The 14,154-nt window shown below is 39.4% G+C and overlaps 1 protein-coding gene across 5 annotated transcripts in view; it reads left to right on the top strand.

Annotated features, from left to right (window-relative positions):
- TRAK1 (trafficking kinesin protein 1) overlaps positions 1–14,154 on the top strand; it is a 127,566-nt gene that overhangs the window by 85,847 nt on the left and 27,565 nt on the right. For all 5 annotated transcript variants that reach the window (XM_082298492.1, XM_082298491.1, XM_082298490.1 and 2 more), the window contains exons 4-8: positions 2,107–2,183; positions 5,342–5,458; positions 11,042–11,142; positions 11,933–12,041; positions 13,832–13,910. In XM_082298492.1, the coding sequence (XP_082154618.1) occupies positions 2,133–2,183; positions 5,342–5,458; positions 11,042–11,142; positions 11,933–12,041; positions 13,832–13,910 (457 nt within the window). In that variant the 5' untranslated portion in view covers positions 2,107–2,132. The remainder of the gene's footprint in view (positions 1–2,106; positions 2,184–5,341; positions 5,459–11,041; positions 11,143–11,932; positions 12,042–13,831; positions 13,911–14,154) is intronic.

Raw genomic sequence — 14,154 nt, 5'->3', positions numbered from 1 at the left:
GTTGCCATAGTCCTACTCAGTGGTGATTGTTAGTGCTAGGTACAGAGTTGTAATGAGCTTGCTAATGACGATGCCAAACATTATTTTATAGTAGTGATGGAATGTTGTAACCAAGGGAACTATTTAGTGTGCAGTTGTATTGGAAACCTGCTGGCGTCAGGGTTTCTGATAGGTGTTTTATGGCATGACTTATGAACTTACTATATTTAAAACAAAACTGAGTTTATGGTGATACCAGTTGGTGTGTGTATGGATGAATAGTCTTCTGAACATTACACCTTCTGTCTTTATGTGCAGTTTGTATGGAAAACTTCTGTTTAACCCCTTTTTCAACTCTAGCCAGTGCTTTCTGCAAGTTACTGCATTTTTTTTGTGGAATCCTGATTAGTCTGATTTTGAGTGATATAGCTTGTAGTTTACTGTATTTTTACTTCTGCAGTGGTAGAGTTATTCTTTCTATTGGTATGTTGTGTTTGTCAGGTTATTACTTTGAAGCATAAACCTTTTACTTTTACCGCTTTCAGACTTACTATTTGGATAAATGCAATTATATTTTGAATACTTTTCTATAGCATTCTTTGGAATTCACTGGCACTACTCATGTCAATAAATATTATACATGTTTTTAGGATGTGATCCGCAAATGTAGAATTAGAGAAACAGGAAAATAAATGAAGAAAATTAATTTCTTGCCATAGTTTAAGCAATTTTCTGATGGTTAAGTAAGGAAGAATGTCCTCCAACATTTCAATAGATATTTAAGTACTGTTGCATTTGATGTATTATCAATGTGCCTTAGTGGTGAGCAGCTGTATATTCATATATATGCAATTTGTATATTTATGAATTAGGTAGTGTTGTTTCCTTAGTGTGACAAACTGTCTCCTGCTAATGTTACTGTACAGTTCTGCTCTTTTTTCCTCCTCACTATTTAAATCCTATTAGGCCTGATCTGTCTCTTCCCCCGCCTTAGTGTACGCTAGAACAACATTAGCTTATCTGCCAGACGGAGCCTTAACTGACATTGCCAAGGGTAAATCCCCTGAAGATCAGTTCAGCCTACAACAGCCTGATAACTCATAGTCCATATGATCTCCTGAATTTCATTAACAGTCCTTTTTTCCAGAATTACAGGGTTTGAGGAAAAGGTGTAGTTGAAAATAAAAAGAACAGAAGGGTAGAATAGAAAGTGCTGTTGTTTCCTGTGACTGTTGGTAAATTTTTAGAAAATTTGTTGACTTCTAGATAAGTCAGTGTAGCTTCTTAAAGGATTACCTATGATGGTAGACTGAACTTTTGAATACTTTCTTCAGTCTGATAAAACTCCTGGTTCCACCTTAGTGATTAATCATCTCAACCAGTCTAAGTAAATATTTGTTATGAGTGATACTATGGTCACTGTGGTGTGGCCTGGGTATTACAAGAGCCATTTCTTATTTTGCATGTGTTTTGTACTTACTTTGCTGTCTTCTACCATAAAACCCAGTTCTTATCGACTTAATATGACATAGTGTCTTTCTGATGAGCAGTGCCCCTAGCAGTACTGGAGTTGCTTATTCATGTAGTAATGCTACTGCATGTCATACAATGAGTAGGTGACACGATGGAATCCTAATTATGTATCTAAGAATATCTGTTCTGACTTCCTGGTTTGTTTTTTGGTTTTTTTTTTTTTTTAAGTAAACTCAATACATTCATCTTCAGAGAAGAAAATTTTAACATTTTAAGTTTGTTCTGCCACAGACAAAAGCAAGTGCTCATTAGAAGAGGAGCATTTGTATTCTCAGTATAACAGGAATCTTGGATTTTTTTTTTTTTTTTTTTTTTTTTTTTTTTTTTGAGGGCAGGTTTGGGGAGGGGGGGTGAGTTTTGTTTCTTTGTTGTTTTGTTTTGAGTTTTTAGCTCTTGATGTGCTTACCCAGAGGTTGACATAAGTGGTTTTTAAGATGAAAACTTATGCACGCCTAAATTAGAAAGATATTTCTTGCAAAAGATGGGAGTTGGACTTCAGCGATCCTGGTGGGTGTTTTCGAGCTCAGAATATTCTCTGATCCTCCCCCAGTAGTACTGCCTGTCTGATTAATGTTTTGCTTTATTTCTTTGCAGTTTTATGTGCTGAAAGAGTGGGCCAGATGACTAAAACATACAATGACATAGATGCTGTAACACGTCTTCTTGAAGAGGCAAGTATTACCTCTGTTTAAGGACCCATACACAGTATGAGAAAACAGTACTGAAATTACATGGTACCACTACTAAACATTGTTGGTAGATTGTCCTCCAGCAGGGAGGAATGTACACTTTATCTCACTGGTAAAGTAAATATTCTTTTTAAGTAAAGATCATTTGTTTACCCTCAGTCAAATGGATTCATTACTTCTGCTTATTTTCCAGTTGAGGCCATGTGAGTTGCTCTTGGCCAAATGTTTGCCTTAATAAATGAGGAGGAGGAATCACCTTAAAATGACACATATTTTTACAGTACATGTAAAACTAGGAGTATCGTTATTGATGGATATAGTCTCTTCAGAAAATTATAAAAAAAGTTCACAGACTTGTATTTGTAATAATTTTCTCAGATAATTTCTTTCCAGAGAAGTACATAGACAAAAAAATTAGAAAATATGTAGTACTTCATTTGTCTTCTTTTCTTCTTTTCCTTATGTTTGGTTGATTTGGTTGTTTGTGGGGTTTTTAATACTGTTATTATTAAAATTGGTATTCGTGTAATCCTTAGCACTCAAGAAATGCCAAAAAGCAATTGTCACAGTACAATGCTTATGTTCAATAAATATCATGATACATTTTTTGACTGAATTTAGCTGGTTTTCTGCAGTAAATTTGAGCAATGATTTTCCAAAGAGTGCTTATGAGTAATTCTTTAGGTGAAAACTGTTAAAATGGTATTAGTTCATGGCTGACTGCAATTTAATCCTTTATACCCAATTGCTTGCTTATTGCAATAGCAATGTCAAAAATGGGGTCTTTCCAGCCAATTGGGTGGTCTGTATTCCTCTAATTCTGCAAGGAAACAAGCATGGGAATGAATGCTCACATCTCCCATCTGTTCTTGATTCCCCTCAATTCAGTACAGTCTTCCATTTTGTGCTTTGAGCCAAACCTATTCAAACACCTCTGTATGAAGTACTTGTTAAAACTGCTGCTTTACCCAAAAGACTTCTGGAATAATTCATCAACTTGTAGTTGTTTGGCTGAGATTTACTGCATTTGTTCAATGGCTCCTTCTAGTAATGATGGCAGCATTCTGACAAACTGTTTCCTCCCCTTAGTCTCTGTAGCCAAACGTCTCTAGATCCAGGCATCACACAGGAGCAGTGCTTGAAGGACTTGCTTGAGCCAATGTCTTAAAGCTTCTTACGCGCTTTCCTGTCTGGATATTGGCAAGGGAAAAATATGGGAGTGTATAATATGTCAAATTTTAGTAAAACAAATATTTTGTTTGATTTGACCATAATTTCCAATGAAATTACTCTGTTCATAGGGGTAGGTGCACTTACAGCATGTTTCTCAGTTCTCCAGATGATGGTTAACACAAGAGATTGCATCCATTTGCAGAATTTAACTCCTGTTGCTTTCACACATACAAGTGAGAGAAAAAACAAAAGCTATCCCTTGTCTGTCCTTCATGTTTGCAAGCTTCAGGTGCTTGCATTACAAAGTTGATAGAGTGAAAGGTGCAGCATTTGGGAAGATAGGCAAGAGAAAATCTTGAAACAGCACGTGTGCAGAAATTTCAGAAGTCTGTGTCCGTTGCCCTGAAACTAAGGAAAGGGAGTGGCACCAGGCCTGCCTGGGTATGTGGCAAGAATAGGAGCAGATTTCTTCATGAATCTGCTTTCTCATCTTTTTCTAGTAATAGTGTAAATGTGTCCTGCTTCTCAGTATTATTTTTGTACACACTGCTGTAATAAATCAGTTCTTTCTCATTGTGTGAGTAAGAGAGAGGCTTGTGTCCCAAACCGAGATATAGAGCTGAATAGCTAAAAATTGCATAGGAAGCCTGGGGAGGTTATTTGAAGAGCCTGGACATGCACATTCCTCAAATTGGAAGTTAAAAAATATTGCTGCTAGGTAGCTCCTCCTCTGTAGGGTCAAAACCCCAGCAATATATTTTTTTCCACTCAGTATTTATTAAGTGAGCCAAATTACTGAACAATAACTTGGCTTAAAATATAAACCAAACATATTGTGGATAACTTTGTGGGACCTATTTTTCTGAAAGATTGTACAAAAGATTACATAAAGATTTTATGGCTAGATAATGCCAGTAGCTTTCAATGCAAATATAAGTCTGACCTTCAGAAACCATTTGGAAAACGCTATTTGCGGATACAGCAGTGATCAATAACCTCTCTTTTTATTTACTGGTTATTATATAACTTTTTTTTTTTTCCATTATGAAAGTGTCTTCCTTCAAATTCATTGACTTCAAATCCGTGTGAGCAGTAGCTGTAGATTTTGTAAGCTTTGTCGCTAACATAGGCATGACATAAGGTAGCATCTAGTCATAAAATCTGGATAGTAGTTAGGGGCAGTAAGTAAGCCCCAAACAGTATTTTCAGTGACAGGAAGAAAATTCTTCCTCAAATGGTGTTGAACTAAGGGTTACGTTAGGGGGTTAACCACAGCACCATTTTACCACTATTTAAAAAACCTAGTAGTGAAATAAGAAAATGATAAATAGAAATGCCTAATGAATAGTGCAGAATTCTACAGAGTTTATCATCCTCTCCCAGGCAGATCACAATCCCATGTATCAGCTTCTGCAAGGCTCAGACATCCATATGTACATGTCATCAACAGGATAAGCTTCTAGGTTTTATCGGTACCTGCGGTGAACTGTCAAGACAGGTGATTTCCAGTACTGTGCTCATAGAGGAGAGGGAAGAAGTGGCTGGGCATGACATGAGAGTGACTACTTAATGTAGGTTGGGGCATCTGCAAAAAGGAAACAGTTTTTGTACGAAAGCACTAATGGTTGGCATACACAAATATAGGAGCTGAACATTCATTGTGGTGGAACTGGCTTCTACTCCTGCATGGATTACTGCCTTTTATTTCTAGGTGGAGCAAGTGGAAACTGAAGAATGCTTTGAGAGAGGGTCAGTCTTTTCTGAATAATGCTGTTTTAACATATTCAAGAGTAGAAAAGGAAAATTAGCAAAAAACCCCAAATAAACCTTCACAGAAGGAAAAAGCCATTTTATTGTTGAAGTGTTTGGTCCTTCCCTTTCATGGCAATTTTACCCTCCCTCTGATCCTTTGGTGATTAAAAAAAAAAAAAAATTGAAATTAGCTTTCTATTCTTAATGCTTCACAGAAAGAACGGGACTTAGAATTAGCTGCTCGGATTGGCCAGTCGCTGTTAAAAAAGAATAAATCACTGACAGAAAGAAATGATTTCCTGGAGGAGCAAGTAGAACATATCAGAGAAGAGGTAAGATTTTTATGCCTGAATGCTGTATGATGGGGGGAATTTTCTGTTCTTGTCCATACATTTGGCTGTGGGCAGCCTGCTCTAGTGTCTGACCACCCTCACTGATAAAAATTTCTTCCTTATATCTAGTCTAAATCTGCTCTCCTTTGGTTTAAAACTATTACCCCTTGTCCTATCCCAACAGTCCTTGCTAAAAAGTCTGTCTCCATCATCCTTATAAACCCCATTGAAGTACTGAAAAGCTGCAATAAGGTCTCCCCAGAGCGTTACCTTCTCCATGCCGAACAACCCCAACATTCTCAGCCTTCCCTTATAGGAGAAGGAATATTTTTGTGGCCCTCCTCAGGACCTGCTTGAACAGATCCATGTCTGTCTTGTCCTGAGGACCCCAGAGATGGGTGCTCACCAGAGTACAGTAGAGGAGGAGCATCACTTCTCTCGACCTGTTAGCCATGCTTCTTTTGATGCAGCCCAGGGTATGCACACATCGGTGTGATCAGTAAAACACACCAGAAAGCATATATCATTTCAAGTAGCACCTGTGCTTTAAAAGAGCTCTTTATCTAGAAGTACAACTGTCACTAAACTCCAACTCTAATAACTGAGCTAGGAGCAAATGTTGTTGCTTCTGTTCTGGGACAGTGACCTTGGATTTTGAGTCTCATCCATATGTGGTTTTGAGCAAGACAGAGAGCAGGAGAACAATGAACCACAGAAGATTAAAAACTTCAGAAATGGTTCATAATTAACACTGCTCAGGGGTGTGAGATGTTGCGTTATAGCCCTGAGATGGGCTGGAGGATAAACTGCAGATGGAGTGATTGCTCTTGTGTGATAAATGATGGTGGAGCACACATGATGAAATAATATCCTTTGACGTGGCCTACCCTTTTTGGCATGGAAAACTAGTTCTCTTCTGTCCCAAAGGAGTGCTGTTGCTTGCTGCTCAAGTCCCATCATGAGGCAGACCAATTTATTCTTGTATTGGTCAATATGACATGTACTAGGTATGTGCAAGGTGACTGAGCAGGACTGTGCATTCATATCATCCATCCAGAGTGGAAAATTTGATGGAGGAAGGTGGAGGACAGAGACAAGCTGCCTCTGTCCACGTCTGTTTTTATTTAGTGGGACTGAGGAGCAGCATTAGGAAAAGTGCCACCAGAAATAAGCCTCTTACCAGGTGGCTTGGTATGTTGGGCCATATGTTCTGTCAACAGCCCTCTTTCACACTGTTATTTTGACTCCTTCAGAAACCGATGCTTTTGAGGCAGAGCTCATCAGAATTTAAAGTCATGACACTTTTGTGTATTGAAAATCTGTCTTCAGTAGGTTGCAGATTTTCTATTAAAACTGAATTTTGAATATTTGAACAGAACAGTAACTAAAACAACTGTCTTTAAAGGCAAGAGATAAGAGAAAAGAATTTATTTGGTATATCTAAAGTTCTGTAAAAATTGTCTAAAAATTGTTTGTCAGGGAGATAGGAGTTTTCTGTAATACAGGGACACATTTTTTCTGGTGTGTGGTATAAAATTAAGGTTTTATTGGTGTATGTGTTATGGCATGGATAATTTAGCTTTATATCTCTTTGACCTTTGTCATGACAAAACCTTCCGTCCCTCCCATTAAGCAGGCTGAGGTTTTCTTGTGTGCTGGTAACATGCCACATTGACAGGGACACGTCAAAGTAATAAAGACCTGTGCAAAACGCATCAGATTCTTGGGTTTGTCTTTTGAGTTCTTAGGTGCTGCTTAGTTTAAGAAGGGGCTGTGATTATGTTCAGTAAAAACTGATGTAACCGAGATTTTTGCTGTAGTGCACTAGGGAACAAAAGATGAGTGGACTGAAGCAAGCACTGTAGCGTGTGCACAGACATTTTAGTCTCAGCTTACTGTTTCAGTATTATATTCTAGAAGCATAAACATTATACTGAGGAAACTTTCTTAATTGTAAAGTATTTTGGTTGCAGAGATGGGTGTCTGCCTTTTCAGCAGCAGAGTGTAGTTCCCAGGTACAGTGTGTCTATCTACTGTTCTGTAAGAATGCTGCAGCTCCATGTTCCTTTTCTCTGGGATGGTGCTACCTACACTTTAATATTGTCTCCTTTGAAATTAGAGCTCAGTATCAAAGAAATGTAAACCGTAAATCTGCACAATGTGAATTGTATTTGGAATGGAGTAGCTTACTAGATTAGCTTCTCCTAATCTTTCTAAATTTCCCAGTTCCTGCTTCTTTTTCCTCTACATATTTTGTCCTATGTTTCTGAGGCTGAAATGGCAGCACTTCCAAGACAGTGTCAGTCCTCAAATAGCACAACCTCAAACCTGTGTTAACGTCCAGGTAATACAGCCCTCTAGACTTGTTATTCGAGTTCCAGGTCACCTGTCAGAGTTTGTGTTTTGATGATAGCAGGTTTCAAAGTCTGGGTTTGATTTTTGTCCTGTGTAAAGTGAGAAGAAAGGAAGAAGCTGAATTATAATCTGGAATGGTAGCTTAAAAAAGGGAACACTGCTTTTGGTCTATTAGGAGTAGAAAGTAATGTTGGAAAGACAGAAATGCTCTTTGACTTGGTACTTGCATGCATGCTATTTACATACAGAAGAAAAGGGTGTCTTCCTTTTGAGTAGTTCCAGCCTGTTAAGCACTTAGTTGCTGTCAGTCAGGAAAACAAATCAGCTCTACTCTTGAAACAGTTGTTCCAGATTCAGTAAGGATTGATCCTGTGAGTTAGGTCCCAAGTCTTTAAACCGTTGTTCTCTGCGTGAGGATATTTTTATCTTCTACTTAAATTATTTTTAAGACAGGTGCAGATATTTCATGAGGTAGTTCCGAAGCTGAATGAAGCTATCAGGCCAGCGAAGGGAATTAAAAGCCTGAAGAAATGAGCTATCACCATGGGCCTTGTCCCATGTGCAGCAAGGGCTCAGTCTCTGTTGCTTGGTAACAATACCAAGATTGTGCAGCAGTAATGTGGCAGTGTTTGCTCTGGAGGGCACATGTTGCAGTGGCTTGTGAAAATGTAGAACAGGCTATTTCTATTCATAAAACAAGTCCAGTGTTTTGCAGTATGAAAATGTGTTCTGGGTCTGTCTGGGATGCAGGTAATACTCTTCACCAGCCTACCTGGTGCTGTGCTTTGGATTTGTGACTAAATTAGTGTTGATAAAAACAGTGTTTTGGCTGCTGCTGAGCAGTGCTTGCACAGCATCTACCAGGCTCTTTTCTTTTTCCCTCATGCCCCTCTGAACCTCCCCACCATATTTTTGTTTTTTTTTTTTTTCCCCTCTTCACTCTGTCCACCATCTGCACAAGATGCTGGGAGGGTGCACAGCTCTGGTAGCTGACTCAAACTGACCAAAGGGATGTTCTATACCATATGTTGTTATGTTCAACAACAGAAGGTCAGGAAAAGGAGAAAGAATCTGGGACATTCATCGTTATAGTGTTTGTCTTCACAAATGACAGTTCTGTGTGCCAAGGTCCCAATTTCCAGTAAGTGGCTGAACATGCAGCTGCTGATAGAAGAAAGTGAATAAATTCCTTATTTTGCTTTGCTTGCATGGGGGACTTTGCTTCACTTATTAAACTGTCTCAGCCCATGAGATTTTTCTTGCTCTTGAGCTTCTGAGTCTCTCCTTCATCCTATAGGGATTGTGGGGCAGACTGTGTGCTCAGCTGGTGGATGCTTAGGTTAACACACCACAAAATGCTGCATCAAAGAGAGGGAGGTGTTGCTGGGAAGTTACTGTAGTGAGAGTTTCACAGCCTGATTGAGATTGGAAGTGAGCTCTGGAGGTCATCTTGTCCAAACCCTCTTCTCAGGCAGGGCCCCCTACATGCCAAGGACCATGTCCAGACAGTGTTTGACTATCTCCAAGGATGGAGACCCTACAAAGTCTCTGGGCAACCTGTGCCAGTGCTCAGTTACCCTCACAATTAAAAAGTTGCGCCTGATGTTAAGGAGGAACCACCCATGTTTCAGTTTGTGCCTATTGTTTCAGGTTCTGCTCCACTAAAAGTCAGCCTTTCTGAATATTCATCCTCTTTTGGCGGATTGGAATGCTCGGAAATGGCAGTAAAAATAGTATCCTCAGTCTTTTTAATTCATAGGAAAAAAACACAGTAGCAAGAGCTGGAGATGATCTAGTGTCCACCCACAGGCAGTATCTGAATCCTTGCTACTTAAAGAGGCTGAGTGTGCTGAAGGGAAGTAAATTGTTATTTTTGGTTCAGAATTTTAGTTCTCCTGAAATGGAGAAAGCAAGCCTCCAAGACTTAATACACAAATTTTGTTTAACAGTTTTTGAAAATGTGGTTGAATGGGGATAGGTTTTTTTCCCCTTGCTATTTAAAACCCACGTCTCAGGAGGACTTGGTGCCTTAGCACTTCTCATTATGCAGAATAATCTTAGTTAAGTAAATGACCTTGTTTGCTTCAAATTTCTGCACAGTTCAAGTGCTTTTTTGGATTGTGTCTGCTTTTTTCTTCGATAAAATGGAGTTGAAATCTATGTCATTGATATTCTCTGGGTTTTTTTCTAATAATATCTACAAAGAAAAGTATGCTTACACTATGAAAAGCAGAAGTTTAATAAAAAGAAGTGTGCTGTGCATTTTTCACATGGGAAAGTGCAAACTGAGGGCCAAGCCTTGCAGTGCAAGTGGAAGGGAATGGATGTGTCTGATCAGTTATGCTATCTATAGTTGCGCAAGGCAAATAAAACTTAATCTTTTGCTACGGGCATCTTAAATCACAGCTGTGAAGTGGTGTGCATGCTACTGTCTAATTGGCTTTTAACCCTTTTCTTGGAGAATAGCAATATAAAGTAACAAAGATTATGTTTGTGGAGCTCACAGTTACAGGGAATCTTAATCACCCAATTTTGATGTTTTGCTCATTTTTGATGTATGTGTGTACTAAGTACAGGAATCCCACAAACCACTTTACCAGAGCCAAAAAAACCAGGAAACTGACTGCAGCCTCCACTGTTGGAACAGCCTCAGAACAGCAGTCTCCCACTGTGTGGTGGTGTTCCGCAGCTCAACAGGCACTTGAGTTACAATTGTAACCTTGCTACACAAGCATTTCAGTAATTTTATGTAAACTCTCTTGGAGAGGAAGAAATGCCTGCATCTGAGGCCTGCATGGTATGCATTCAAGCCAGATGGTGACAGCCATCACATAAAATGGATAAAAGCAATATTTGGCTTGATTGTGCCGCATTATTTCTTGCCTGTATCATTGCAATATATCCATTACTGTGCTTGTGAATCTAGACTAATGCAACAGTGAATCAGGATTGCTCATCATAAAGAAGGTGAAAAAGAAGCACATCTAATAGCAGTGAAATTGCATTTTTGGGCATGTAAAAAAACATTTAGTGGCTAATTTAGAAGGTACACTTTTCCTTCTGTCTAAGAAAGAAAAGAAGTGGTTCTGGTCTGTTTCAGTCTTGGGCTCTTGATTTTGTGTGAAGATGATGCCTGCAGGGTGAATAGTGAGCTAATTTATTGTGGGTTTGCTTAAGAATATGTCTGGAAAATCAGCCTACTGATCTGTGAGCTCTTTCCTTGTGTAGGTTTCTCAGTTGCGGCATGAGCTGTCCATGAAGGATGAACTGCTCCAGTTCTATACCAGTGCTGCCGAAGAAAGCGAACCGGAGTCCGTCTGTTCCACCCCGTGAGTTAATCAATCTACAACGTTGAACCGGCATCTGTTGGACAATTTAATAGCTTTGAAAAGTGGTAAAATTACCCCTGAATTGGCTGGAACTATAAATGGGACTCAGAACTTGGTGCAAGGCTCCAGCTGGAAGGATTTGCATTGAGCCAGCTGGCTATCCAGGTGCCAACAAGAGCCAGGAGGGGGAGAGTACATAGGGAGGCTGCTGACACAGTGCTGCAACTTTCATAGGAACTGGGTCAGTGTTGTGGTGGGGCAGCCGTGGGTCTCACTGACAGTAGCCCAGTACACCTCATACATTTGCATGCTATGCTAGGACATGCTACATGAGTAACCTTTGTGCTTGAAGGACCTGAAGGCACTTATGAAAAAATTCCAAGCCGAGGGAAGGAAATAAGTGTGGGTTCCAGGCAGTTAGCTGGCTGAACAGCATTGCAGGCTCTGAGGGGCTGTCTGCCCTTGCAGAGTTATTGCTGCATTCTGATGAAGCATGTGCAGCATTAATCAGGAGCTATTGGACTGCTCCCTGTAGTAAGGTGGTTTCTTTTCTCATAGCCTTGGCTGAATAACTTTTCCATAGGAAATGTGTGGAATAACAAAAAAAAAATTTTAAATGTTCTCTTTTGAAATTCACTGCAGATTTATTGCTGCCCTAAAGTATTGTCAGGAATAAGCTGTATTTCATGTGGTTCTGTTTGCTTTTGAAGCCTGTGTTCAGTCTGTGCTTCTGTGAGATTGGCCATAATACGCATAAAAATAAATTCAAACTGTTGCTTTCTCGTACAAGGCTGAAGAGGAATGAATCTTCTTCCTCCGTCCAGAACTACTTTCATTTGGACTCCCTGCAAAAGAAACTCAAGGACCTTGAAGAGGAAAATGTTGTGCTTAGATCTGAGGTGAAATTGCTCCCTTTGTTTTGCTTACTATAGTTGTTCATCTAAAAGCCAGAACACAGGTATTGAGAAGCTTGTATTAAAAGTTGAGAGTCTAACTAAGAGTGTGATTCCACATGTAACAGAGATCTCTCTATAGTTGTTTAATGACAATCCTTTATCTTTCTAAATGAAGGAAAGGCTGAAGTGTGGAAGCTACATAGAATCACAGAATTGTTTAGGTTGGAAAAGACCTCTAAGGTCATTGAGGCCAACCTTTAACCCATCAATACCTTATCAACTAAATCAGAGCCCTCAGTGCCATGTCCAGTCCTTTCTTGAACACCTCCAGGGATGGTGACTCCACCACCTCCCTGGGCAGCCCATTCCAGTGTCTAATCACCCTTTCTGTGAAGAAATTCTTCCCAGATGAAGCCGCATGCAAAGCAATTTTTGTGCAGTAAGAATGCACAGGAGCATGAGCAGATTTTGGAGTGCAGGATTGCACTTTGAAACAGGTTTTAAAGGGCTGGCAGATAAGTGTGACTTGAGCTGCAGATCTGAAGTTTGTAGGCTGGCATGTTCTCTCTAATACCAGTTCAATGTTTGTCAAAATAATAATTGCTAGTCTGAATTTGCATTGTGTTTCTTCATTTTGAGTTTCAAGTCAGACAATTAATATTTTAAATTGAATGTATTTTTCTTCTTTTTTATTTCTGATATTATTCTGTTTGTTTCACAGATGACAGTTTTTAAAAGTTTAATAATCGAATATGAAGTAAATAATTTTATGTGTTTAATCCAACTTTTAAACCTCGGGAGCATGTTACCACTTTGCAAACATGTAACATGAGTGTAGCAGAGGAAGTACCTTTGGTCTAAGAATGAATGTATGAAAACAGAGTGTTGTGGCACTACCTATTTACAGTGGTCATACCTTTGCACAAGACACCAGATAATGGAGACTGCTGTACTCTTAACTGAGAAGTTCACGAGGAAGACGAACAGTAGATGGTCTGAGAATAATGAACATGGGATTAGAACTAAGAGAGCCACTGCATCAGGAGCTGGTAGGAAGCCCCATGCAGCACTGTCTTCCCATCCAGGGAGATTCAGTCTGTGCCAGCAAGGTACAGGATGAAGCCAAATCTGAAACCTGTGAGCTGTGCAGTTCTCTACAGACGCAGTCTGTGGGTGTCTGTGCATGCCCCCAGCATGGGGAATAGATTACCACCTGAGACCCACTGAGGTGGTGCCAGACAGAACCAGCTGGCTGCAGCCATGCTGCTCTTGGCACTCCCAGAGTCAGAGTGGAAAAGACAAAGCAGGGAAGGAGGTAGCACTAAGGTTTTTTGTGGGATGTATGGTTACAGTGCCAGAACTTTTCAAATAATATCGAATAGCATGTTTTTTAAATACTTGAATGTTTAATTCAGTTATTTAAACCAAGCATTTATTTAGTTTTTGATGATACCTAGCTTTGTTCAGGTGACAGATCAGGCTTTGCATGCTAACCTTTTGTATGCCTAAGCCTTTTTCTTTTTACTTTTAGTGCAAAATACACAAGTGACATCTAGTGGGGGTATGGTGACAATGATGCAAGTTTCTCCATACAGTAATGTCTCTGCTGAATGTTCACCTGGCCTCTTTTTCCAGAACATGTGGGAGGGCAGGCAAAAACTGTAGTTTCTCACTGTCTTCCTGAAGGAGTGATTAGAATAGCTTGTCTTTCTGAAGCAGATGGAAGTGCAGCAACAGACTGGCAAAGAACAGAAGTGCTAATGTAGCATATTTGATGTGGATTTCTTGAACAGGCCTGTCAGCTGAAGACTGAAACAATTACTTATGAAGAGAAGGAACAACAACTTGTCAATGACTGTGTAAAAGAGCTAAGTATGTCCCTACTTCTTTACATTTATTTGAGATAGTTCAGTAAAAAAAAACCAGAACAGATCAGTCGGTCATGTTTTTCTCTGGTACTTATTTTCTTTTTATAAATCGTTACGAGGAGAAAATTCCTGGCTGAAATTTCACTGCAGAAAATGCTGGCTGAAAGCTAAATCTTTCTAATTTAAAAATAGTTTTGCTTTGAAAATGTTCAATCTCCTTTGCAGCATGAGCACTTGGTGCCTTTCTG

The sequence above is a fragment of the Coloeus monedula genome, assembly GCF_965178545.1.
Source record: "Coloeus monedula genome assembly, chromosome: 1".
Classification (NCBI taxonomy): domain Eukaryota; kingdom Metazoa; phylum Chordata; class Aves; order Passeriformes; family Corvidae; genus Coloeus; species Coloeus monedula.
This window is presented reverse-complemented; position numbering and strand designations above follow the sequence as displayed.